Here is a 25,886-nt window from a genome sequence, read left to right as displayed (position 1 = left end):
CATCCGAAGGGACCGACTTCCCAACAAGTGTGAACACAATTGACCAAACTATTTAAGTAAGTAACTATTCTTGTAAACTAAGTTCGGTGGTGAATGTAAAAATATCTTTGAGCTAAATGTCTCTCTCACTCTCTATGTAATTGTCAGTTCTTCTTGTGAGGATCCTTCTTTCTAGCTATCTCTGTTGTCTTCCTTGACTCAATCACAGGTCCTCAACAAGTTCCAAAAACATCAACATTCAATCGTTCTTTAATACTACTAAAGAAAAAATTTCAAGGAAAAAAAAAATATAATCGAAAAACCCTTCTAACATAAGGTGAAATAATCTAAGATGAGAGTATAGAGAGATGGATTGACAAGATATCCTTAGTTTGGTGGCTCAAGCTCTCAATCAACGGCCTATCGACCTTTTGTCAATGTAGCTATCTGTGCCTTATTTTTTATCTTCTCCTCTTTGAATAATTCCTTCTAATCCTCCACAATAACTCACTAAGAAAAGCTAAATCAATGCTCATCCTCGGTAAACTCTTACAACCCTAACAATCACCCTATCAAAATAGTAAGTGAATAAAAGGAATAAAAATGGTAATTGTAACCTAGCTAATACCCACACAAAATATGAGGAAGAGAAGAAGACTGAGAAGAAGAAGAATGCACACCAAACACCAAACACTAAACTCTTCTCTTTTGCTCTGCTCTAAACCCTCACACTCTTTTACCGAATCTCCACAACCCAAAAGAAAGAACAAGGAACCCAAAGAAAGCAGGAACCACCCCTTTTATGTGTTTTCCCAAAGATGAACTCCACATCATGACATCCACCCCCACCAAACCATCACATTCTTTGGTAGATTCCAAGAATAGTGAGGATGATGGTAATAAGTCTTTGCACCCTTCACCTTTTAATTCTTGCTTGTTGCCATCCTTGAGGCTTTTAACTTTTGGACCTTCATCTTGCGACTCCTTGAAGATTTTCATTCACTTTCCTGTTATCGATATTGCAAACCTAGTCCCATCTAACTCAACAATGTGGTAGGTGGTGTTAAACAATTAGCAACAGTTCCTTTTTAACCAAACTAAACCACGAAACTATGGCTTAATGGTTAAAATGGTTTAGTTTGGTTCAGGTTCAAGTTTTTTTAAATGGTTCGGTTTAGTTTCACGAGTTAGAAACAACGATTTAAACGGTTTAACGGTTTTTGTTTTTTGTTTTTTATTTTATTTTAACAATCTTTTCATTTTCAAGCCTTATTCTCACATTTTAAGAAAATCTTTAAAATTTTGAAAATTAAAAATTAAAAATAATGAAATATTTTAAAATTTGAATTTTGACCCAAGTTGAAAACCGAAATTGAACCACAAAACTGTGGTTTTTACGGTTTAATGGTTTGGAAAAAAATAATTTAAAACGGTTCATTTTAACGGTTTCATGGTTCGGCTTGCTTCGGTTCAAAGTTTCAAATTTTTTAAACAGTTCAGTTTTGACACTCTCGAACCAAACCGTTGCCTATTGTTAGTGGTGTTATCATTTTTAAGTAATCTAGTCAATAGGTATATAATCTGTCCAGATCTTCCTAATAATCTCTGCAAATCTCCTGCCTAGGAAGCTGATTAAGCTTAAGCTAAATCTTATATAATAATCATACCCTTTTGAGTGTGTTTGTTTGCTTCTATGATGGCCCATGTCTATGCTCCTAACCCACTTTCATCCCGCAGCTGCGAGAAGGGGACTGAGTGTTAGTGTTGCGTGGAGCAAATCGTGAAGAAAATGGTAGGAAGAAAGCAACGGAAACCTATCCTCAACGTCTACCACAGCACACACGCAAACATCTCCAGGTACACACGAACGCATGCACACATACTCACACATTTATGTGCATACATACATACATACACAGTTGTATAAGTACATACATACATACCCACATCGCATGCATGCATACATACATACATACATACATACATACATGCATGCATTCATACCTACATACATACATGCATGCATTCATACCTACATACATACATGCATGCATGCATGCATGCATATACACACACAATGCTGTATCAAGGATGCAGAAGCTCATGTAATGTTGAGGTACACACGAACGCATGCACACATACTCACACATTTATGTGCACACATACATACATACCCACATCCCATACATCGATAAATACATACCCACATCGCATGCATACATACATACATGCATGCATATACACACACAATGCTGTATCAAGGATGCAGAAGCTCATGTAATGTTGAGCATTGGAGGGAAACATGAGAGAAATCGGGCCCTTTCCTACATATCCACACATACGTACAGTAATGCATGTGATACACATACACATACACATACATATGCCTTGCGTGGACACACTCGCATCATGTCGACCATGGCTGGGGCAGATGCTTCTTTCTCAAATCGGACAAATGTCTCATATACAAAAGGTCTCTGTCTCTACTTTGGCTTTGAATACCATCTTAGAACATTTGGGAATTTCCCAGTTCCTACCTGAGAAATTAAACTAGTATAAACTGCATCTTACCACATCAGTAGAAAGATTTGAAGAGTAAAATTCTAAATTTATCCTCTTAAGATAAAATGTAAGGCTTGGTACTCAGAGATAGGGATAAATATAATATCTTCAATCTCATTCTCAATCAAATGGGACTTTGACAAATGATCTAAAATAATGTTATCTTTTTGTCTTTTAGAAACCACCATCTCCACATTACACCATCGCCTGCACAAGACTTGGTGTTGGCGGAGAGCTACATGAAGGAGAGCCCAAAGACCTTGTCTATCGATGACGACTCAATGGGTGACTTGGTATGCTCACATACACAAGGAATGACTGAGACCCCAAACCAATGCACACACTTGGAGCCTTCCAAAAGGCAACAATGGGGATCGGATCTGGAGCTGGCTAACCCAATCATGACACAAATGTCCAATTTACCATCTTTAAGAAGCAGCACCAATGAGGCAACTATGGTAATCAGCGGAGGTATGCAATTATTTGTATATGGTCCTTACCGATGCACATATATGTACGTGAGATGGTTATTGATTTGATGGATCCGAATGCAGTTACTGTCATTTGTGCATGTGTATTTTGTTGAGCTTCTATTTGAAACCCATTTTGAGCTTCAATTGAAGCTGTGAAAGATAGCAAAAATAAAACCATAACAAAATGGCCAAGGTGCATATCGATAAATGTATAGTATTAAGTTTGGAATAATTGGACAGTTCTGAAGGTTCATAATCAGATTTTGACACCCCATGATGGAATGCAAAGCCTCCTATTGAAACTTCTTTTGGGCTTCAAATCGGAGACGTGATGTATTCTCAGGGAAAGTATGAAGTAAAAAATATATAAGAAAATGCCTTGAATTCTTAGATATTTATACAGTATGGTTGATTGGGGCAGGTGGAAGACCAACATCAAGTTCGTTTAGTATCCACAATCTGGAGCCATCCATTTGGAGGCAGGCAACAATGTCACCAACTTCAAGCCCATCATTGGTGGATGGGATACCACAAAACATTGGGGTGGCTACAAGATCCACTGGAGCGAATTGCCAAGAAGAAAATGGTATTTCTGTGGATATGAAAGATCTTGATTTGGTTGAGGATGGCGACCGTGAAAGAGAAAAAGGAATTCATAATTTCGGGCCCGCTATAACAGGACAAAACTCAGAGAAGGTGGAGTTGAGCTTCAATATGCTCTCCCAGTTCTTTGATATGCCTATCCATGAAGCATCCAAGAAACTTAAGGTAGGCCATGGAGTGCTAAAGAGACGGTGCCGATTCTACGGCATTCCATGGTGGCCGCATGGGAAAGTGAAGAATATCAATAGTTTTGTACTCAATATACAACAGGTAATGGTGTCATTGGAGTGATATAATGTTTTCCCCTACATGGATCCACACAAGAAGAAGTTGTAGACAAGGTCACAATTATATAGATTTACAACTTGTTAAAGACTTTTCTCTATGCATGATTCCACAACATGTCACTTGTGATGATCCTATAGCTTCTTAGTCTTCACCCTAGGTATTCAACTTCCTCAATCGCCTTAACCTTTGCTGCATGTTTCCACATGAGTGGCACTTGTTAGAGGATTTGAGACCTCATCTAGACATTTAGATTTTGAGGTTTGTACACACAACATGCTCATAACAGAATTCTCAAGATCTTCTTGAGTCATGGACGATGTCTTCAGAACGTTTACACGCCCTTGGAACCCATGTTTGCACCTGGTGGGTGTCATTGGATCGAACCTGGGTTCCAAGGGGCTAGGTCCTGTCCCATAGATCGCAATGGGTCTCATATGGACATTAAAAAGGTACCTACCTATCTATGTATCTAGAGGATTGTTTGGTTAACTTGGGTTGACATTTCCTTTGGCCACGTGGAAGAGGTATAATGTTAGGCCAACTTCTTAATATCTTCTTGCCATTAGGGAAACTTGTATTTTTCGGCTTTCTTATATCCCCCCACCTTTGATAAAGTTTAGTGAGAAAAGACTTCATGTGGTATATTGCTAAAAGTCTTTGTTTGTGATGGATGTTATCTGTGTATGTAGGAATTTGCCAAAGAGGATGCGGCAGACGATGGAATCCAAGGCCAAGATGCAATGAAAGAACTAGAGAAACAAATGAGAGATAGCATAATGATATTGTAATTGACAATTAATATGAAGCACATTGTATTTATTTGATGTTAGTATCATCTTTTATATTCTCTTTTTCTATCAACATTATATAACCTTCTATTCAAGTATATTTAACAAAATTGGCCTATGCCTCTATTGTGGTAACTCAAACCATCTTATTTGTCAATGCCAAAAGGTGGGGTCCCCAATTACTTAAGGCTCCCACCAAGAAAACGACAATATCATACAATCGAACAACTCGTGGTATCCACTTTTATTGTGCTCCCACCAGTTTGCCAATTAACCACCAAACAAGCTCTAACTGATTGTACAGTTCTATGGTTGGTTATTTCAATTCTTCAACCATCCCTATAGGAAATATAAATTAAGGTTTCAATTTCTAGGCTTTTTTGCATGGGAGACTATTCCTACAAAAGAATTGTTGAATACGATATCATTCTTCTTCATTCCCCAAAGGTATTCCATTCAAAGTAAATCTTTGTTTTGGATATAATTGATAAATTCACTAGCTTTACTAGATTCTAGAGCAACAAGTTATTTCATTGACACTTCCTTCACCTAAAAACATAAAATCCCAATTGTCCAAATATTGAGACCAATATCGATTGAGACCATTGACAAGCCAATGCATTCATCTAGTGTTGTTATGGAAGCAACTACCCCTTTAGTCATTTGAATAGGTTCCCACAAAGAGGAACTTATCTTTTATCTCATTACCTTAATGCAACATTGGATAGTCTTTGAGCTCTCGTGTTTGCAGATGCACAATGTAGTAGTGGAATGGTACACTCCACCTCTTTTAGCCCAAAGATGCATCCATTAAGTCAAGCAAAGCTTGACTTGAACTCTTGCGCTTCAACTCGTGGGAAAGAAAGTCTCTTTCACACTAGGGTGCTTGTTAGGCTACATTGGTCCTTCTTTAGTTTGTTCTATCCTATTTTTCCTATGGTTGATGGAGCTTGGTGTCCTTGTTGGTGTCGTGACCTTCATAACCGATACACCTCGTGTCTGATACTTAACATGCCTTCAAGTTATTAAAGGAATTCATCATTGTCCCTGAACTCTTGCATCATAACCCAACCAAGCCCGTCTAGATCAAAACATGTGCCTTCGATTGTAACCCAGGTGGTGTAAGGGATATTTAGTAGGGTGGGACGATCCTCATGCAGAGATGGTTGTAGTGGTGGACCATGTGGGAGGAGGATGCTATCTGGTGGTTCAGATGCCACCTTAGGATAGTAGGTGTACAAGTGGGTGAGTAAGTAAGTTCACAAAAATCAAAATCCCATCAAATTAGGCTTGCAAATTGGTCATTGAGAGCGACTACAAGTCTTCGTCATGTTCAATATGGTCAAGAGTTGGTACCAATCCACCAAATCCATGTAGAATTGTATTGTGTTAAACTAGGCGTGTATAATTTTGTTGAGGTGGTTGGCGATCGAGACTAGTGGGGGTAGTTGTTAATGCAACATTAGATGAGTGAGCATATCGTTGAATGGGAAGGGCTTTGTAGAGGATGGCATAAGTGAGGGCACGACCAAACTGTGTGAGGGTGCATTAGTGGGTGTCAAGAGGGTCTGAGTGAGGTGGTGAAGTGGGGGATGGGGGGCAGTGTGAGGGCTTGGGGAGTAGGAGTTGGGCTTGTGTAGAGGTGATATGGCATTTCTAGTGGGATCAAGTGGAATGTCGTGAAGTTACGTGTGTACGTGTGCTACTTGAGAGGGACACCTTGGACTTGAACAAAAGTGGATGTGTGACTTGAATTCTCGTAAGAGTCGAATGTTCATAAGAGTCGAAATCTCCTAGGAATCCAAAGATCGTTAGACGCGAAGGCTCGTCATAGTCGAAAGGTGAGACTTGAAGCATTTAAAGAGTCAAAGGTTAGTTAGAGTCGAAGATAGGTCAAAGTCAAACACACTAGAGAGCCAAAGGTAAGTTGGAGTCAAATGCTCTACAAAATCAAAGGTAGATCAAAGTTGAAGGCTTTGTAGTGCCGAACGTAGGTCAAAGTCGAATGCTCTGCAAAGTTAAAGGTAGGTCAAAGTCGAAGGCTCTATAGTGTTAAAGGCAAGTCAAAGTCGAAGATAGGTTAGAGTGGACACCTTTGTAAAGTCGAAGTTAGGCCAAAGTTGAAGGGTGTATAGAGTCGACGGTAGGTCAAAATTGAAGGCAAGTTAGAGTTGAATGCTTTATAGTGTCGAAGGCTTGTCAGACTTGAAGGTAACGATGAGCCGAACGACGAATTCTGTGTGAGATTAAGATTGAAACATGTAATTACCTAAAGGCCATGAGATTATGAATGGATTTTACAATAAGTCCAAAATCGTTGGATTAAGAAAGAATTCCCATTACAAAATAGGGATTACAAGTTTTTTAGGGTAAACAATTACAACGATAGTAATTTTTTGGAAATAAATCAAAAACTAAAAACTCTAAATTTCATAAAGGAGAACCCTGAGATAGCAAATATATTGTGGAGAAGAGATGATGATGAAGAAGGAAAAGAATAATCAAAGAAACAAGATCACGAGTAGAGCTTATGGGGGAAATCCTAGAGTTTTGTTGCAATGTCCCAATGATCAATGGCCGTGTCACCTTTTGTCGAACCTGGTCTTACACGCCCTCGTGATTCACTACTCAAGAATCTTTGCTTATCAATTCAGCAAAGCTTCCACGTCTCTCCATTTCTTCCCCCACCTTTGTATGTGTTCTCTTCACCCTTGTATACGATGAAAGAGGCTCTCCCTTGAATAAAGCTAGTAGGTGCTTTCTTATTTTAGTGCGCACATTGCTTTGTTTCCCATTTACATATTCTACTTTTCCTTTTGATGCTTGATTCTTGTTTATTTGTTGTATTTAACTCTATTTCAAAGTATGTCTTTTTCATCACACCTTGAGTCTATCTTTCAACTTTTTTAATATTCCTATGTCAATTTATTTTCTCATATGTGCTCCCCACATCACAACGGGGGGAAACGAATAGTGGGTGTTATGTTGGTGGTGTCTTGACCAAACATAGGGTGGTGGGGGTCTGGAATATTGAATTCAATGAGGGTGGGAATAGGATAGCAGATGGAGGGGATGATGTCAACGACGAGAGCATGGATGGAGGCGGCAGTGAACAACTCTAGTAATTGGGATATGGAATCCAAGCAGATTATTAATGCACGATCCATATGTGGATGTGAGGGGTCATGTGGGAGTTAGGGGTTCACTCAAGGTGAATGTGGTGGGGGGGGGAGTCCTTAGGGGTCAGTGTCATTGTGACAGTTGCAAGGGGTATCACAAAGTGTTGCCCCATTGTTGCCTTGGTTGTGCACAATATTCGTACATTCTTTTCAAGTTCTTTGTACTCGTTGCGGTAGGAAGCGATGGAGATGCTCGTTACGATTTGTGACATCCACCACTTTTTTGTGTAGGGTGTTACGTTCGGCTTTGAGTGCGGTGGCATTCACCTGGAGAGCTTTGACTTGGCTCGTAACCTGAGCGAGTTCGCGTGGTTTTTGAGTGAACTCATCTTGGGTGACATCTAATTTAGAGGTGAGCACCTTGCCCTTTTTCTATGTGTGCGCTCAACTTCTTAGGACGTTCTTGTTAATTTGACAAATTCAACTGAGAGTCCGTTGTGTGCTTGGATCAGTTTTTTAATCTGTGCTACCATTGCTCCTTTGTGAGTTGGAGGGCAGTCTCAAGTTGTTGTCATGCAACTTGCATTTCGGTGTGGTGTCAAGTGGCTTCCTAGAGCTAAGTGGTGAGGTTGATACAAATTTGATGTTGCACTTGGTATGCTCCCTCGTGCGCGCCATAAATTCTTGCGTAGTGCAAAGTTTATTTTGAAGATCAACATTATGTTGTACAAGTTAGTGTACCTCCTCTTGGTCTTGGTGACTACTCTGTGGAGAGGTGCTAACCACTTGTGTATCATCGTGGGCATCTTGACTAATTCGCCAATGTCCTTTGGGTTGGTCCAAAGGTTGTTAACAATGACTATAGGGATGCACGGTGTAGCCATGGTAGTCAACACCGTGGTACACGGTTCGGTCATATTCTTGTCAAGGGGCAGGACAATGTTGTCGTGGAATCTTCCGGAGTCATTGTACCAATGTATCCTCTTCCTCTTTTAAAGTCTGGGTATCCATGTCATAAGTGGGAAAAGGAAGGGTAGGTAGGGTTGGAGGTGCTACAACAATATTGTCCATAACATTGTGTAGCCATGTCATAGGTTGGGGGGAGTGTGCTTGGGAATGAAGACCCTTACCTGGAGTACACAAGAGAAGAGGAAGTCCTTTCCCACTTCGTAGATTTCAAAGGGGACCAAATACCCATTTACGCCCTCTGAGGAGAGCAAAGGGGACCACAATCATGGTGTATCTGCGCCAATCAAGAAAGTACATCAAAATATCATCACCCACAATCCTTCCTCAACAAAGTCATCTTCCTTTGTTCAAGTCCCAGTGAACCCACTCAAATAGTGATGAGAATCGAATCATCAATCCACAAGAAAGGAATACACTGAAATACACAACTTGGAAACACAGACAACAATGCACACATATTTAACGTGGAAACCCTTCAACGGGAGAAAACCACGGAGAACAAAGACTTCAATATACAGTGGATATACAATAGAGAAGATTACAACACCCTTTCGGTCGAGTGTATCAGCCATAGAAAACTCTTGGCGCCTACTGTTACAAAAAAACAACTATGGCGCCGCCCTCTCACTCTCTCTCTCGTGCTTAGCTACATGTCTACTACACGCACACCACTTTCTGTTCTATGCACATATTTCACTATGTTTGCCCTAAGTGTATTTATACTTATACCATGTATGTTGTCATTCCTATTATTATCCAGTCTTAATAATAGTCTTACTAATCAGCCAACTCATCCGTCGACTGTTAGGTCGGTCCAACTAGTCCAACTCATCCGGTCGGCCCGACTAGCTGGTCGTGTCTTTGACCTCAATCAACTTGTCAACTCTCCATGTCAACTCTCTCAGAGTCGACTCCTCGACTGTCGGCTCTCATTCGACCAGTCGATTGCATCTTGTCTTCGACTTTCTGCACTCGGCCTGATTAGTCGGCTCCTCCCACTGGAGGGACATATTCCTAACAAATAGCACACTCATGCACACATTTTTGTGACAATATTCGCCTTTGTGTCGTACGTTCACCATTGTCCTCACTCTCATCAAGTGCGCTCGTTTTCAAGGGGTGTGTTTTTCTTCATACAAACTACAATTTTGTGCATAGAATGAACCATACGTATCATACGTGCATTCACATTTGAGAATGATTCAATCAAACGTGTATGGTAAATCATCTCAAAGTTGGATTGGATTGACAAGTTGGATTGGATTGACTAGGGTCTATATTATATACATATTGATTCACTCACAATCCTAATAAGTGGACTCTAATCCATTATGAACCACCAACATAAGTATGGTTGCAATATTTGCATTGTATCACATGCATACTTTTGGGATGCAAATCAAGACATCTCTATCATCCTCACTTTAGAACTTTACAAAAAAATGAGTATGAACTATAGAGATTGAATCAAAATATGTCATTATAAATTATAATGAAACGTTCAAAAACTCATAAAATGTATATTCGAGAATATGAAGAAAACATGACATAGGCAGTAGTAGCATAACAACTTACCACTAGGGTGACCTAATTTCTAATAACAAAGAAAGAAAAAAAGAAACGATCAAAAACTCATAAAACGTATATTCGAGAATATGAAGAAAACATGGCATAGGCACTAGTAGCATAACAACTTACCACTCGGGTGAGCTAATTTCTAATAAGAAAGAAAGAAAGAAAAAGAAGAAAAAGGAACAAGACACGAACAAGAGGATACGAGTAAGTTGTGAATTGAACCCAAGACACAAGTAATAATAGCACAACAACTTACCACTAGGTTGTGCTTAGTTGTAATAATAAAGACATAAACAAATATTATACCATAAACATAAAATTTTGCTATGACATGGTACTAATGAGAGAGAGAGAGAGAAAGAGATGAGAAAATTGGAAATCAAACCCAAGACATAGACAACAATAGCATGACTCCTTACCACTAGGGTGAGCTAAATTGTAATAACAATAAATGAGAAAAGAGGACCACGTATTTTTCCCATTTCAAACGTGTTCGTTTCCAAATGTTGGAATGCTTGCACGAACACGAATATTACGTTCTATGATTTTGTGCAATGTGGTTGCAATATTTGTGTGGTGCATTCAGCTTCATGTGGTGTCGTTTGTGTGTTTGATTCACAAGTTCAAGCTCACGCATTTGGCTCACACATTGCGTTTGTGGTTTCTCACTGTGCTTTGGCCTCATATGCTGGTCTCATACATTTGGCTCGCACACTAGGTTTGTGGGCTCTCATTGCACTTGGCCTCACATGTCAAGCTCATGCGTTCACATCCCTTCTTTTTGCAAGCCCTCCCATGAATTTGGCGATATAGACGGAGTCCTCAACTGAATCTCTCTCTCAGCCATTTAACACAATCACATGATGAATCAAGAGAGTAGATTTGGTTAACAAAACAAAATGGATTATAATAGGTTTAAGAATGCGAGATTAAACCCTATCCACTTTCAATTACAACCAAAAGACCCTTTTAACGTAGGGTGAAATAATCTAAGGTGAGAATATAGAGAGATGGATTGACAAGATATCCTTAGTTTGGTGACTCAAGCTCTCAATAAACTGCCTATCGTTGCCTTTTGTCAATGTAGCTTTCGACGCCTTATTTTTCGTCTTCTCCTCTTTGAGTAACTCCTTGCAATCCTCTTGCAATCCTCCACAATAACTAACTAAGAAAACCTAAATCAAGGTTCAGTTGAACTAAACTCTCACAATGGCAGCCTCACTAATACCCACGCAGAATACAAGGATGAAGAGAAGAAGAAGAAACACACCAAACCCTAAACCCTAAACTCGTCTCTTTTCCTCTCCTCAAGACCCCGACATTCCTTTACCGAATCGCACAACCCAAAAGAAAGAAGGAGCCCAAAGAAAGAAGGAACCCCTTCTTTTCACCCGGGAAGACAAAAACCTAGAATCCTAGGCACCCTCTCCCGTTTTATGTGCTTTCCCAAATATGAACTCCACATCATGACATCCACCCCCACCAAACCATCACATCCTCTAGTTTGTTCCAAGAATAGTGGGGTTGATGGTAATAAGTCTTTTCTCCCTTCACCTTCTAATTCTTGCTTGTCACCATCCTTGAGGCTTTCAACTTTTGGACCTTCATATTAATATTGCAAACCTATCCCATCTAACTCAACAATGTAGTAGGTGGTATTATCATTCTCTTTGGTGACCACATATTTTTACATGGAACTATTTTTGTTATTGAGACTATTTTTGTACACAAGTGCCCCATTTTCTTCCTTGATCTTCCAAGGTTGCAGTCTCATTGCAGCCGATGGCTCTTGTCAAATCTTCCCTTGTTCTTGACCATAGTTATCTTCAGCCCTCTATTGCCAATTCCATGTCTTCAAGTTACCTCTCGAGCTGCCTTATCTTGGTCCCAACAAGGCTTATCATCTTCCCATCGCATTATTTTCCAAGAGGTAATTTTCTCCTCAATGAGCATCATTGTTGTATGGATAGTGCTTCTATCACCTACTCTCCCCACACATGATTTGACAAGATCTTTAATGATTGGATTATGGCCACTCTCCATTTTTCCATTGGCCTCTAGATTCTACGTTGCTATAAGGGAAAGTTTTACTTCTAACCACTCAAAAAGCTCTAGGCTAGCTTCATTAGGATTCAACTTTCCCCTATCCACTACTATCTTCTCCATGCACTCGTATTGACATATGACATCTTGTAAATAATCGAGTGTGTGATTACATAGTGTGGAAACAGATTAGAGATTTGTGTGTGTATGAGAGAAAAGAGAAGAGGGACTCAAGGTAGGAACAGAATACAAATTGTATATTCACAAGAACAAGAATGATAACCAACATTACAAAGGGAGAGAGGAGGGTGCTTATATTGGCATAAAAGGCCGACTCCTTCCACTTTGTATCCTAAGTGTGAACATGTCCTTGAACTAGGGCTTGAGTATATAAGCTCAACCCTAACATTGTAACATTTTTCTTCTTGTATCTTGAGTCTCTAAGAGTGTAAGAGTTACAGAATAATGGGAGCTTCCATTAGAGCTTCAAATTGTGTCTACGTTTGCATCTATCTCTTGTGTTGTTTGTTGTGCACATAACTGACAAGTCCTCACATAATTCCGCATACATATCATACACCAACTCCCACAAGTGGTATCAAAGTGAATCATTGTTCAATGGCAACAAAACAGCAGAGAAAGCTAAAAGAAAAGACAAGGTCAGTAAAATCTCATTTCTCAAAAAGAACATGGCTTCAACATCTGGTACAAGAGTTGAAATCCCAAAGTTCGATGGCAAAAACTTTGCCTTGTGGAAGGAGATGATGTGAGATGTGTTGATCATCAGAAGATAGGTCAAAGCCATTCGACACAGTGAAAAACCTACTTCGATGATAGCCGAATAGTGGAGATCCATAGACGAAATCGCACGCTCCACCATCCGAATGCATCTAGCTGAAAACGTCTACTTCAACCTGGCCAAGGAGACAACAACATTCTCATTATGGGAGAAGTTGCAGGCTGTGTACAAAAAGAAGTCCTCATCTTCGAAATTGATACTAATCAAACAATTGTTCAACATGAAGATGAGAGAAGCCGATCCAGCCACCTCCCACATCAACACCTTCAGTCGGGTGTTGTCTGAACTTTCCTCCCAAGGGATTAACTTTGAAGAAGAAGTTAAAGCCCTTCCCCTCCTATCGAGCTTGCCGGTGAGTTGGGAGGTATTTTGCACGACATTTTCCTACAACCAACCAAATCTAAATCTAGAGGAAATAGTCGGCCAAGTCCTCACTAAGCATATTAGGCGAAAATCGATGGGACTCACCATCGACGAGTCGGAAAAAACCCACCACTTAACCGAGTCGATTGAGAGAACAAGCCGATAGAACCGGTCAGAACACCAATCGGTCGAAAATGAGGGGAGAGCGACAACGATAGAAGTCGAGAATGAGTCGATCAGGCGAATTCTGCACCCATTACAAAAAAGCTAGGCATAATGTTTCTGATTGTTGGTCGATCAAGAGGAAAGAGAGTGGTTGACTATCTTAGTGGAATCGAGGACGATCTGACTCAACCACTCTCCAGTCGGCAACCAAGTCAATGTTGCCGACACCCGATCCGGAGAAATCCTCTCCTTGGAGGACTCAATTATCCGAGAAGTCCTCTACAGTGCACAACGCACATATGTGGTTACTAGATTTTGGTGCCACATTCCATGTGACCCCGAACATCGAATGGTTTTTGAACTATTCAGTCGAAGCCAATGGCATAGTCCGACTCGGCAACGAGCAGGAGTGCATAATCACAGAGACAGAGAGATCCCCATCCAACTACCGAATGGCAACATGATCACCCTACACCAAGTTTGGCACATACCCGATCTAAAGAGAATTTTGGTCTCCATCGACATGTTAGCCGAAGACAAGTACCGAACGACTCTCAATGAGTCGGCATGGATGATCAACGACGGAAACCTAAGAATTGGAAGAGGGCACAAGTACAACAACTTGTACCCAATGATGACGATCAATCCAGAATGGGCCGTGAACGTAGCCGAAAAGACGGCCATGAACCTATGGCATGGTCGGCTCGCCATATGTCTCAAGCCGAACTCGATCGGCTAATGGCAGTCAGCTATATCCCAAAAATCCCGATCAAGAAGGACTTCTGTGAGCGTTGTCGATACGGGAAATAGACCCGAAGTCTGCATTCTCTCCTCTACGAGACGGTATGACAACCCCTAGAGCTCGTGCACACAGCTATATGGGGGCCTATGCTTGAGCGATCATTAGGAGGCTCTTGATACTTCATCACATTTGTAGAGGACTTTGCACGGAAGGTTTGGGCCTACTCGATTAGGTCGAAAGAAGAAGCACTCGAGGTCTTCACTCGGTGGATAGCTAAAGTGGAGAACCAGTCGGGATACAAAGTGAAGACACTATGATCCGACAATGGTGGTGAATACACCTCCAAAGCCTTCAAACAATACCTATCCAACAAAGGGATCCCGCATCAAAAGACCGTTCCATACACACCCATGTAGAATGGAGTGGCAAAATGAACGATCCAAGAGAAGATAACGGCAATGCTCCAACAAGTCGAACTAAAGCTGGAGTTCTGGGCCAAAGCATTGGAGATGGCAGTTTACCTGATAAATCGATCGTCATCAAAGTCAATTAGGCTCGAAGGGCCATAGGCACTATGGTTAGGCAAAGATCCGACCTATGACAGTCTTTGTATATTCGGATACGAAGCCTATGCATTCATCCCCAGGGAGAAAAGGACCAAGTTGGCACCCCATGCAACAAAATGCATATTTCTCGGTTATGGAACTGATGGGGAATTCGACTATCGACTATGGGACCCAAAGAATTGGAAGTTGATCCCGAGCAATGATGTCGTCTTCAATGAAGACTCTATTCTCTTATCTGAACAGAACCATCAAACAATAATGGGCAAAAAGATCTCTTTCGAAACTAACAAAGAGGTCGTAGAAAGACTGACCTATTGGGCCGAATCGGTCATTCGACAAACAATCAAAATCGACCGAGCCGACACCACCCCAACCAACCCCGAATCATCAAGAGGTCCACTAGTCGAAAATGGGTGGACTACTTTGACAAGAACTGACAAAGACAATGTGTCCAAGGTAAAAGCTTCCATGTCAATCGATCTTAAAGAAGGGGAGGATGACATGACACTGCTGAAACCCTCTACAAGGGCGAGTCATCCACCAGAACTCCTGACATCAGTGGTTCAACAAATGTAGATCGACCAACATGTTAGGAATATGTCCCTCCAGTGGGAGGAGCCGACTACTCGGAGAGAGCCAATAGTCAAAGACAGGGAGTAGCCAACTGGTCAAATGAGAGCCAACAGTCGAGGAGTTGACTCTGAGAGAGTCAACACAGAGAGTTGACAAGAGTTGATCGAGGTCGAAGACACGACCGGATAGTCGGGCCGACTAGATGGTCGATGACCAAGTCGACTAGTCGGACCGACCCGACAGTCGACAAATGAGTTGGCGGATTAGTAAGACTATTATTATTATCAGATAATAATAATGGCCATGATTGTAAATAACCCATTTTGTGTATTAGTATAAATGCGTCTAGGGCAAACAAATATGTGATGATGTGCAGAGAATATAGTAGAACAGAATGGTGAGTGTGTTAGCAATAGAGAGAGAGAGAGAGACGCCATAGCCAAGTGATGTTTGACACCAAGAGCCTTGTGTGGCTGATACACTTTGAGTGGAGAGTGTTGTATTCTGATCTCATCTTGTATTCTCTCTTTATAGTGGAATCTCTATTCCCGTGGTTTTACCCATTTAGGGTTTTCCACATAAAACGTTGTGCAGTGCAAGTCGAAGTGAATATAGCAGCTGACTCGAGCGGAGAGTTATGGCACAAGAGACTCGGCCACATGAGCGAGAAGGGAATGCATCTGTTGGCCGACCAGAAGCTTCTACCAGAAGTCAAGGGAGTGCACCTACAAAAGTGTGTCGACTTCTTAGTTGGTAAGCAAAACAAAGCAACATTCCACACGAGACCACCAAGGAGAAGAGAAGTTGCACTGGAACTAGTGCACACAGATGTGTGCTATGTAGATGCTCCATCGCATCGAGGTGGACAATACTTTGTAACGTTTATTGACGACTATAGTCGGAAAACTTGGGCCTTTGTACTAAAGACGAAGGATCAAGTACTGTCAATGTTCAAGGAGTTCCAAGCAAGAACCGAGCGAGAGTCGGGTCAGAAGTTGAAGGTTGTCCGAACCGAAAATGGTGGCGAATATAAAGGGAAGTTCGAGGAATACTGCAAGGCCTAAGGTATTCGAATCGGATACACAGTGCCGAAGACTCCTGAGTTCAACAGACTTGCAGAGAGGATGAATCGGACGATCATGGAACGAGTAAGGAGCATGTTGTCGCATGCTAAACTGCCAAAGATATATTGGGATGAGGCTATGTACACGGTTGTTTATCTGATCAACAGATCTCCCTCACTGCCATTGAAGGACGATGTTCCATAGAGAGTGTGGACAGGAAAGGATGTCTCCTACCGACACCTGAGGGTGTTCGGATGTCTGGCATATATGTATGTGGCTAAGGATCAGAGGTCGAAGCTCGACAGTAAGTCAAAACCATGCATATTCATGGGATACTCAGAAGATGAGTTTGGCTATAGGCTATGGAACCTAGTCGACAAGAACATAGTGAGAAGTTAGGACGTAGTCTTCTTGGAAGACAAGACAATTGAGGACTAGAAGCAACAAAAGTTGGAATCGACTACCCAGTCAACCTCCCCTACTATCGACTTGAGGACAAGTGAGCCAACACAGTTGGTTGTTCGGAGACAACCAGTCGGCACAGCCGAATCTGAGTTGGTCGACTCGAGGCAACAGACAAATACAAATGAGTCAGAGTCGGCAAACCTACTAAGGTCGATCGAGGAATACGAGAAGCAACAAAAGTTGGAATCGACTACCCAGTCAACCTCCCCTGATATCGACTTGAGGTCAAGTGAGCCGACACAGTTGGCTGTTCGGAGACAACCAGTCGGCACAGCCGAATTTGAGTTGGTCGACTCGAGGCAACCGACAAATACAGACAAGTCAGAGTCGGCAAACCTACTAAGGTCGATCGAGGAATACGAGTCGGAGTAATCCAACCTTGAGCTGAGAGAAGAATTTGAAGAGACATCCGAACGAGGGCCAACAATGAGTAGAAGGAGATACCCACTCAGAGAAAGGAGAGCACCGACAACATATGTCAGTCAATACATCCTCTTGATTGATGAAGGTGAACCCGAGTGCTATGACGAAGCCATTGCTGACAAGCACAGAGAAAAATGGTTAGAGTGCAATGCAAGACGAGATGGACTCTTTGCATGAAAACTACACCTACGACCTAGTAGAATTACCAAAAGGTAAGAGAGCACTCAGGAACAAATGGGTCTATAAGGTGAAGACTAGAGAAGTCGACAACGCGCCTAGGTATAAAGCCCGCATAGTGGTGAAGGGGTCCACATTTTAACCTTCGTATATCAGTTGTGGTGGTGAGTTACATTCGGGAATCAAACTCAAGAAGTAAAACTAGTACCCCGTTATAAATATTTGAAGCCATTGTTGGAGCAAATACATGGGCAACTTTTGATCATGCATCTAATGGGAACTTGTAGCGACATTTTACATACTATTATCTAATAATAGACATAATTCCCGTCATTGTCAAACCAACCACATATAGTAATAATACAAGAGTGGGTATTTACACATTATCTACTATGCATTATTTATGAGTTGTCAAGGTGTTCTATAGTGTACAAAGTACAAAAACGTGTGCAGCTTTAAGACCTATTTATCATGTTTTTATGATGTGCATAGATCAGTGATATATCGATTTGTGCACGAACAACATTCATTTTGTATGAAATTACATCGTTGAATTTACCATTTGTCACTTTAGGAATAATATATTAAATACCTTGCACTTAACATCCCCTACAATTGATCTCCCTATTAACAATCGGCAACGGTTCGATTTGGTTTGAGAGGGTCAAAACCGAACCGTTTAAATTATTTTAAACCTGAACTGAACCCCAAAACCGTTAAAATGAACCATTAAAAAAATTCAAACATTTATCACGGTTTCGTGGTTCGGTTCCAGTTTTCAAGATAGGTCAAATTTCAAATTTTAAATTTTAAAATTAAAATATTTCATTATTTTTTTCAAAATTTTAAAGATTCTCCTAAAATGTGGGAACAAGGCCTCAAAATGAAAAGTTTGTTTAAAAACAATTTTTTTAAAATTTTTAAAAACTAAAAAAAACCATTAAACCATTGTTTCTAATTGTTGAAATTGAACCAAACCGTTTAAACCGTTAAGTCGCGGTTTCGCGTTCGGTTTGGTTCAATAATGTATTAGGAACACCGGTTGATTTAATGTGCCATTTTACTAATTCAACTCAACTATCACTCCAAGGAATTCTAGTCAAAGTTATTATGTATTGAAGTATCCACGTGCTATGCACAAAACGATTTTATGGATCTAAACCTTATGACTTTAAGAACTATACAAGTAGGCCAACCATTGTTATCTAAAGCATTGGATAGAAATAAAGAGCCTACTTTCTAGGATATCGTATGTTATTAATCTAGTTATTATTCTATAATATTTAAGTGTAATTGGGTGGATACAATGTATATGCCCCAAAGACTTGCAAAAAGAATGAGACATGAATGCCTTATGATTTCAATTTGCACACCAAGGAACTTTAATCAAAGTCTTGCGATAGGTGTATTATTGTAAAGCACAAACGTAGGCATTAGTAAAATATTCGATATAAAAAGCAACCATTGACAACCAAGAGAAGATGATGGGTTCATGCCAAACTCAATAAAGGGACTTCCCAAGTTCCAAGTAAAATGTACTTTGTTAATACTTGTTCTCCAATAATAAGTTCGGTCTTAAGACGCATGCTTAATACTATGGAGTTTGCAAATTCAAACCCCATTGGGAGGTGCACCATACCTATGTTGATACAAGTTGTTCATGTAATCAAGATGTGCACTAGAAAAGATTATTTAGATTTTTGAACCTTAATGGTGGGCTATATGTGAAGATTGTTAATTCAAGTCCCATTGGAGGGTCCACCATGAGTTATAATATCAATGTTGATACAAGTTGCTTGTGTAGGCATGACTTGCCCTAGAAAAGATCAATTGAATTCTTGGACCAAGAGATAGCCTTTTGTGGAGTTTGTTTGATCAAAGCGCTATTGGTTGATGCACCATAAGTTGTGATACCAATGTTGATACAAGTTGTTCATGTGGTCAACATGTATCTTAGAAAATATGCATTGAATTCTTGGACCTCTTTGATGGTGTAATATTATAATGAATTTTCAGCATAAATCACTTGGCTTTCAAATTATCCATAGTATCACTGACTTGGTCTGTTTGATGGCTAATTTTAAAGGGCCTTGAGGTATCTTTTATGAGCATTTGGGTGTGTTGAAGACAGAGCAAGTGCACACAACTTATCCTTGTCTTATGAATAGCTCCACAATGCACGTGTCTGGTAAAGAGAATTGATTCCCTTCTTATTATTATCGTCCAGATCGTGCTCCTTATTAATTACCATGAAGGTGTCCCTAGGAGGGAGTGGCTCCATCTCTCGACGTGATATAATAGGCGAGGAACCACTAATGAAGCCATGTTCCTTCTTTAGTATATTATTGAGTAGCATCTATGTGTGTGTCTTATCTATAAATGGATGGGGGGAGGAAGTGGCTCCATCAAGCGAGCCCACGCATGTTAACATATGAGTAGATGTGCAAAGTGAGATTTTTACCTTTGGTGGGGGGGGGGGGGGGGGGGGGGAGTCACTAACCAAACTATCATAAGACATTATTGCGAGCCAATGACTAGATGTCCTATAAGTGTTAGTGTTATTGGTAGGGGTAGGGGTAGGGGTAGGGGCAACTGGGGTTCTTTTTGTAACGTATTCCCTCACAATGATATGCCTGAAAAAAAGGGTTCTAACTTCATACAACCCGAGTAAATATGTATATATTATTTATTTGCATATTTATTTAGTTATGATTTAATTATACATAATATGTCTTTGACAAAAAGAAAGAGGAAAACAGCACTTTGAGAATGGGCCGCTGGATGTGCGACACGTGGCATTCCATCGAACCGACCAAAACGGTTATCCCAATCCCATGTGGAGATGTCAAATAAACTAGATATAATAAGCCAACCATTTTCCTCTCTCTAAGATGTGCCTTTTTTCTACAAGCTGCCTTCTTTTATTAAAATCAGATGGGGGAGAAAAAGGGGGGGGGGGGGGGGGGGGACTCTAGAGAGAGGAAATGAGCCCCAGATTTCCTCTTCTTATATTACCCCCCCCCCCAACGAAGAAATGGCCCTCTTCTTCTTGTTTTAGCGCACACAAACACACACAAATATACAAAGACTTTCTTCGTTTACTCCACTCTTTACTTGGGGCTACCAGGGCACACACTCTAGGGACTATAAAGAAAACCTATGAGGGAGTATCTCCGCTTTCTCCTTTACAAGCGCGCGCACACACGACCACACATGTGATGGCTCTCTTTCTTGTCGCTTATTGTGGAATGTGTGGGTCAAACATCACATGTGCTCTTGGTATACTCGTCACGTTGTCTCTCTTTCTTTTTCTCATAATATATGTACACATATATACATACATGCATACATGCATACATACATATGTATAGGTATGTATACATGTATGTATGTATGTATGCATGCATGCATGCATGTATGTATGCATGCATGAATGTATGTATGTATGTATGTATGTATGTATGTATGTATGTATGTATGTATGCATATATGTATGCATGTGTGTGTGTGTGTGTGTGTGTGTGTTAACGTGTTAAAACAATAGAGATATGTAAAGGAAAACCTAGTGAGGATGTTGCTGCAAGGAATGCCTTGCTCAAAGGTATTATTAGACAAGTGGAAATAGAGGTATCTCCTTTGTGGACAAGGTAGTCTCGACGCCTTGCCAAATCTAGTATCCCTTCCCCTCATTGTATTCTTCTCTACTCCGAGTTTTTGAGTCACTTTTCTTAGAACACAATATGGTAGTTGACACTCTCACTCATTTTTTTCAGAGTTTTTATGGACGTGACGTTGTGGAGACGTTTCGAGGCCATTAGCGTCGCGATAACATTTTTTCCCCCTCCCAAGGAAAACGGGTTTCTCTAGTGTGAGGATATGTATCAACTTTCACATGCATGAATATAGGAGCGGAACAAGAATTCTAAATCTCGGGGGTTTACAGTACAACATTATGTAGAGAAAAAGATACAGATCTTTTCTCGATGTACCCAAAAACATACGAGCCTTTACCCAAAAGAAGGCATCATAAGCCAATCTCTTTCTTTTTTGTCGCTGTATGCAAGATAAAAACAACGCTTGTGAAAGGTTTTCCTACTCTCCGGTCAACTGATGGAGTGTAAAACTGCGTAAAAGTTTCACACGAGTGTAAGGATAAGGGGGCAAAGGGATAAATTATCATTTCTATTGTTTTAGGCACTGGTGGGAGAAAGAAGGGTGCACTAAATAATAAGATGTCTGAAGCTAACCGAAGCTTCCAGTTTCCGAGGGGGCCCTCGAAAATGTTATGTATATAATCTCTCTAGAGCTCGGCTGATGGATTCGATGGATCAACAACCAAACTACACCCCCCCCCCCCCTTACCCACACATACACACATTTGTCCACATTGACCAATCAAATTATACACTAATCTATACAATAGGTATATAATCTCTGCAGATCTCCTGCATAGGAAGCTAATTAAGCTAAATCTTGCATAATAATCATACCCTTTTGTTTTGATTGTGTTTGTTTGTATGTGTGTGTGTACACACACACACACACACACACACACACACACACACACACTCCCTCTCTCTTCATATTAGTAACAGTATATAGCATGCTACATATTTCTCACTCTTTACTCAAATCTCTCCCCCCTCCCCTGCTTCTGTGATGGCCCATATGCTGCAGATTACATGAGGATGTAATCATATCTATGAACCCAATTTGTCTAGTTACGTGGATCCATGAGGAATTTGCTCCCAGCCCACCTGCGAGAAGTGGGCTGAGTGTTAGTGTTGCATGGAGCAAATGGTGAAGAAAATGACAGGAAGAAAGCAACGGAAACCTATCCTCAACTTCTACCACAACTCACCTACAGATGCATCAATCCTTCCTCCCGTAAACATCTCCAGGTACACACAACACACACACATTTATGTGCATACATACATACATACATACATACATACATACATACATACATACATACATATACACACACACAATGCTGTATCAAGGATGCAGAAGCTCTTGTAATGTTGAACATTGGAGGAAAACATGTGAGAAATTGGTCCCTTTCCTACATACGTGCACATGCGTACAGTAATGCATGTGATACACATACACATACACATACACATAAGCATAATGGATGTGATACACATACACATAAGCATAATGCATGTGATACACATACACATGCACATGCACAAACATATGCCTTGCATGGACACACTCGCATCATGTCCAGACCATGGCTGGGGCAGATGCTTCTTTCTCACATCGGACAAATGTCTCCTATACAAAAGGTGTCTATCTCTACTTTGGCTTTGAAGACCATCTTAGATCATTTGGGAGTTTCCCACTTCCCATCTGAGAAATTACACTTGTTGAAAATGCATCTTACCGCATCAGTAGAAAGATTTAAATAGTGAAATTCTAAATTTACCTTCTTAAGATAAAATTTGAGGCTTGTTACTCAGAGATCGGCATAATATAATATCATCATTCTCATTCTCAATCAAATAGGACTTTGACAAATGATCTAAAATAATGTTATCTTTTTAGAAACCGCCATCTCCACATTACACCATCACGTGCACAAGACTTGGTGTTGGTGGAGAGCTACATGAAGAAGAGTCCAAAGACCTTGTTTATCGATGACTCAATGGGTGACTCGGTTTCACACTCCATGCTCTCTTCTCTTTTATGCTCACGTACACGAGGAATGACTGAGGCCCCAGACCAATGCACACACTTGGAGCCTTCCGAAAGGCAACAATGGGGATCGGATCTGGAGCTGGTTAGCCCAATCATGACACAAATGTTCAATTTACCATCTTTAAGAAGCAGCACCGATGAGGCAAGTATGGTAATCAGTGGAGGTATGCAATTATTTGTATATGGTCCTTACCGATGCACATATATGTACATGAGATGGTTATTGATTGTGATGGATTCGAATATAGTTACTGTCATGTGTGCATGTGTATTTTAGTGAGCTTCTATTTGAAACCTATTTTGAGCGTCAAGTGAAATTGTGCAAGACTGCAAAAATAAAACTATAACAAAATGTCCAAGGTGCATATCGATAAATGTATAGCATTAAGTTTGGAATAATTGGAAAGTTTTGAAGGTTCATAATCGGATTTTGACACCCCATGATGGAATGCAAAGTCTCCTATAGAAACTTCTCTTGGGCTTCAAATCGGAGGCAAGATGTATTCTCAGGGAAATTATAAAGTAAAAACTATATAAGAAAATGCCTTTGATTCTTGGATCTTAAAACAGTATGGTTGATCGGGGCAGGTGGAAGTCCAACATCAAGTTCGTTTAGTATCCACAATCTGGAGCCATCCCTTTGGAGGCAGGCAACAATGTCACCAACTTCAAGCCCATCATTGATGGATGGGATATCACAAAACATCGGGGTGGCTACAAGATCCATTGGAGTGAATTGCCGAGAAGAAGATGGTATTTCTGTAGATATGAAAGACAAACCCAAAAAAGTCCTTGATTTGGTTGAGGATGGGGACTGTGAAAGAGAAAAGGGAATTCATAATTTCGGGCCCACTATAACAGGACGAAACTCAAAGAATGTGGAATTGAGCTTCAATATGCTCTCCAAGTACTTTGATATGCCTATCCTCGAAGCATCGAAAAAACTCAAGGTGGGTCTCACAGTGCTAAAGAAACGGTGCCGATTCTTCGGCATTCCACGGTGGCCGCATCGGAAAATGAAGAGTCTCAATAGTCTCATACACAAAATACAGGTAATGGTGTCATTGGAGTGATATAACGTTTTCCCCTATATGGATCTACACAAGAAGTTGTAGACCAGGTCGCAATTATATAGATGTACAACTTGTCAAAGACTTTTCTCTATGCATGATTCCACAACATGTCACTTGTGAGGATCCTAGCTTCCTAATGTTCATGCTAGGTATTCAACTTCATCAATCTCCTTAACCTTTGATGCATGTTTCCACATGAGTGGCACTTGTTAGAAGATTTGAGACCTCATCTAGACATTTACATTTTGAGGTTTGTACACACAACATGCTCATAACAGATACCTCAAGATCTTCTCGAGGCATGGCCGATGTCCTCATAACATTCACTCATCTTTGGAACCCAGTTCGCTCCTGGCTTCATTGGATTGAACCTGGGTTCCAAGGGGCTAGGTCCTGTGTCATAGATTGCAATGGGTCTCATATCAATATGGACATTAAAAAGATACCTATCTATCTATCTAGAGGATTGTTTGGCTAACTTGGGTTGACATTTCCTTCGGCCCCCTGGAAGAGGTATAATGTTAGGCCAACTTCTTAATATCTTCTTGCCATTAGGGAAACTTTGATTCTTCGGCTTTGTAATATCTCACCACCTTCAATAAAGTTTAGTAAGAAAAGACTTCACGTGGTATATTGCTTAACATCTTTGTTTGTGACGGATGTTATCTATATGTATGTAGGATTTGGCCAAAGAAGATGGAGCAGATGACGGAATCCAGGTCCAAGATGCAGTGAAAGAACTAGAAAAACAAAGGAAAGAGATGGAAGAGATACCAAGCACCCAGCTTCTTGAGAAAACAAAGCGTCTAAGGCAAGCTTGCTTCAAGGCTAGTTATAGGAAAAGGCACCAACAAGCATACACCACCGACAACAGTAGTAACATTATCAGCAAAGGCAATGCTAACATCCACTACGATCCCTACATTGAATGCCAACAAGCACACACTATTGACCATGATATTAGTATTATGACCTACACAATGCGAAAATCCACTCTGATCCCTACATCAAATAACATTAGTCGGAGCTCCCTTCTGTCCAAAACTACCCCGTAGATGATGATATGCTACAAAGTTTATACTTATACGTGCCATATGCCTAGCTCTGGCTGTAACGCACGCTATGATGGTCTGCTTATGGGACTTGAGTGTTATCAACTCATCATAGACATTTGACCATGGCCGAGTGCATAAAATCTTGCCTTATAGAGACAATCTAATCTTTTATTAACTATTTCCATGTTCATGAAAGGTCTTGTATCTTGTGAGAAATTAATCACTATTTTGTGGCAGTTGGATATAGTTGTATGCCTACATAAATAACATGTACAGATGTAAATATTTAGCAGTCTTGGTACTATTGCTTTTC

General features: G+C 40.5%; 1 protein-coding gene across 4 annotated transcripts; it reads left to right on the top strand.

Moving 5' to 3' along the window:
* Positions 1-1,664: 1,664 nt before the first annotated feature.
* LOC147861224 (uncharacterized) lies at positions 1,665-25,809 on the top strand. 4 transcript variants are annotated; one of them, XM_087323507.1, is made up of 4 exons: positions 1,665-1,836; positions 23,293-23,609; positions 24,034-24,497; positions 25,199-25,809. In XM_087323507.1, exons 1-4 carry the CDS (start codon positions 1,769-1,771, stop codon positions 25,571-25,573), a joined length of 1,224 nt encoding a protein of 407 aa, XP_087179633.1. In that variant the 5' UTR covers positions 1,665-1,768; the 3' UTR covers positions 25,574-25,809. The 4 variants fall into 4 exon arrangements, with proteins under 4 accessions (XP_087179633.1, XP_087179635.1, XP_087179636.1 ...); XM_087323509.1 differs by lacking the exon at positions 23,293-23,609 and adding an exon at positions 2,720-3,012; XM_087323510.1 differs by lacking the exons at positions 23,293-23,609; positions 24,034-24,497; positions 25,199-25,809 and adding exons at positions 2,720-3,012; positions 3,436-3,887; positions 4,595-4,762.
* Positions 25,810-25,886: the final 77 nt, after the last annotated feature.

Source organism: Azolla caroliniana, unplaced genomic scaffold, assembly GCF_043228905.1.
Source record: "Azolla caroliniana isolate FFs.n. ecotype wild unplaced genomic scaffold, voAzoCaro1.0.p SCAF_8, whole genome shotgun sequence".
Lineage (NCBI taxonomy): Eukaryota > Viridiplantae > Streptophyta > Polypodiopsida > Salviniales > Salviniaceae > Azolla > Azolla caroliniana.
Note: the sequence above shows the minus strand (reverse complement) of the source record. Positions and strands in the feature narration are given on the sequence as shown.

What these genes read in the sequence shown, in the direction of transcription:
- LOC147861224 (XM_087323506.1), top strand. Translation starts at nt 22,525, where the DNA reads ATGGAGCAAATGGTGAAGAAAATGACAGGAAGAAAGCAACGGAAACCT. An exon ending in AAGTATGGTAATCAGTGGAG is followed by an intron (nt 23,610 to 24,033) that starts GTATGCAATTAT and finishes TGATCGGGGCAG; the next exon opens with GTGGAAGTCCAACATCAAGT. An exon ending in GTCTCATACACAAAATACAG is followed by an intron (nt 24,498 to 25,198) that starts GTAATGGTGTCA and finishes ATATGTATGTAG; the next exon opens with GATTTGGCCAAAGAAGATGG.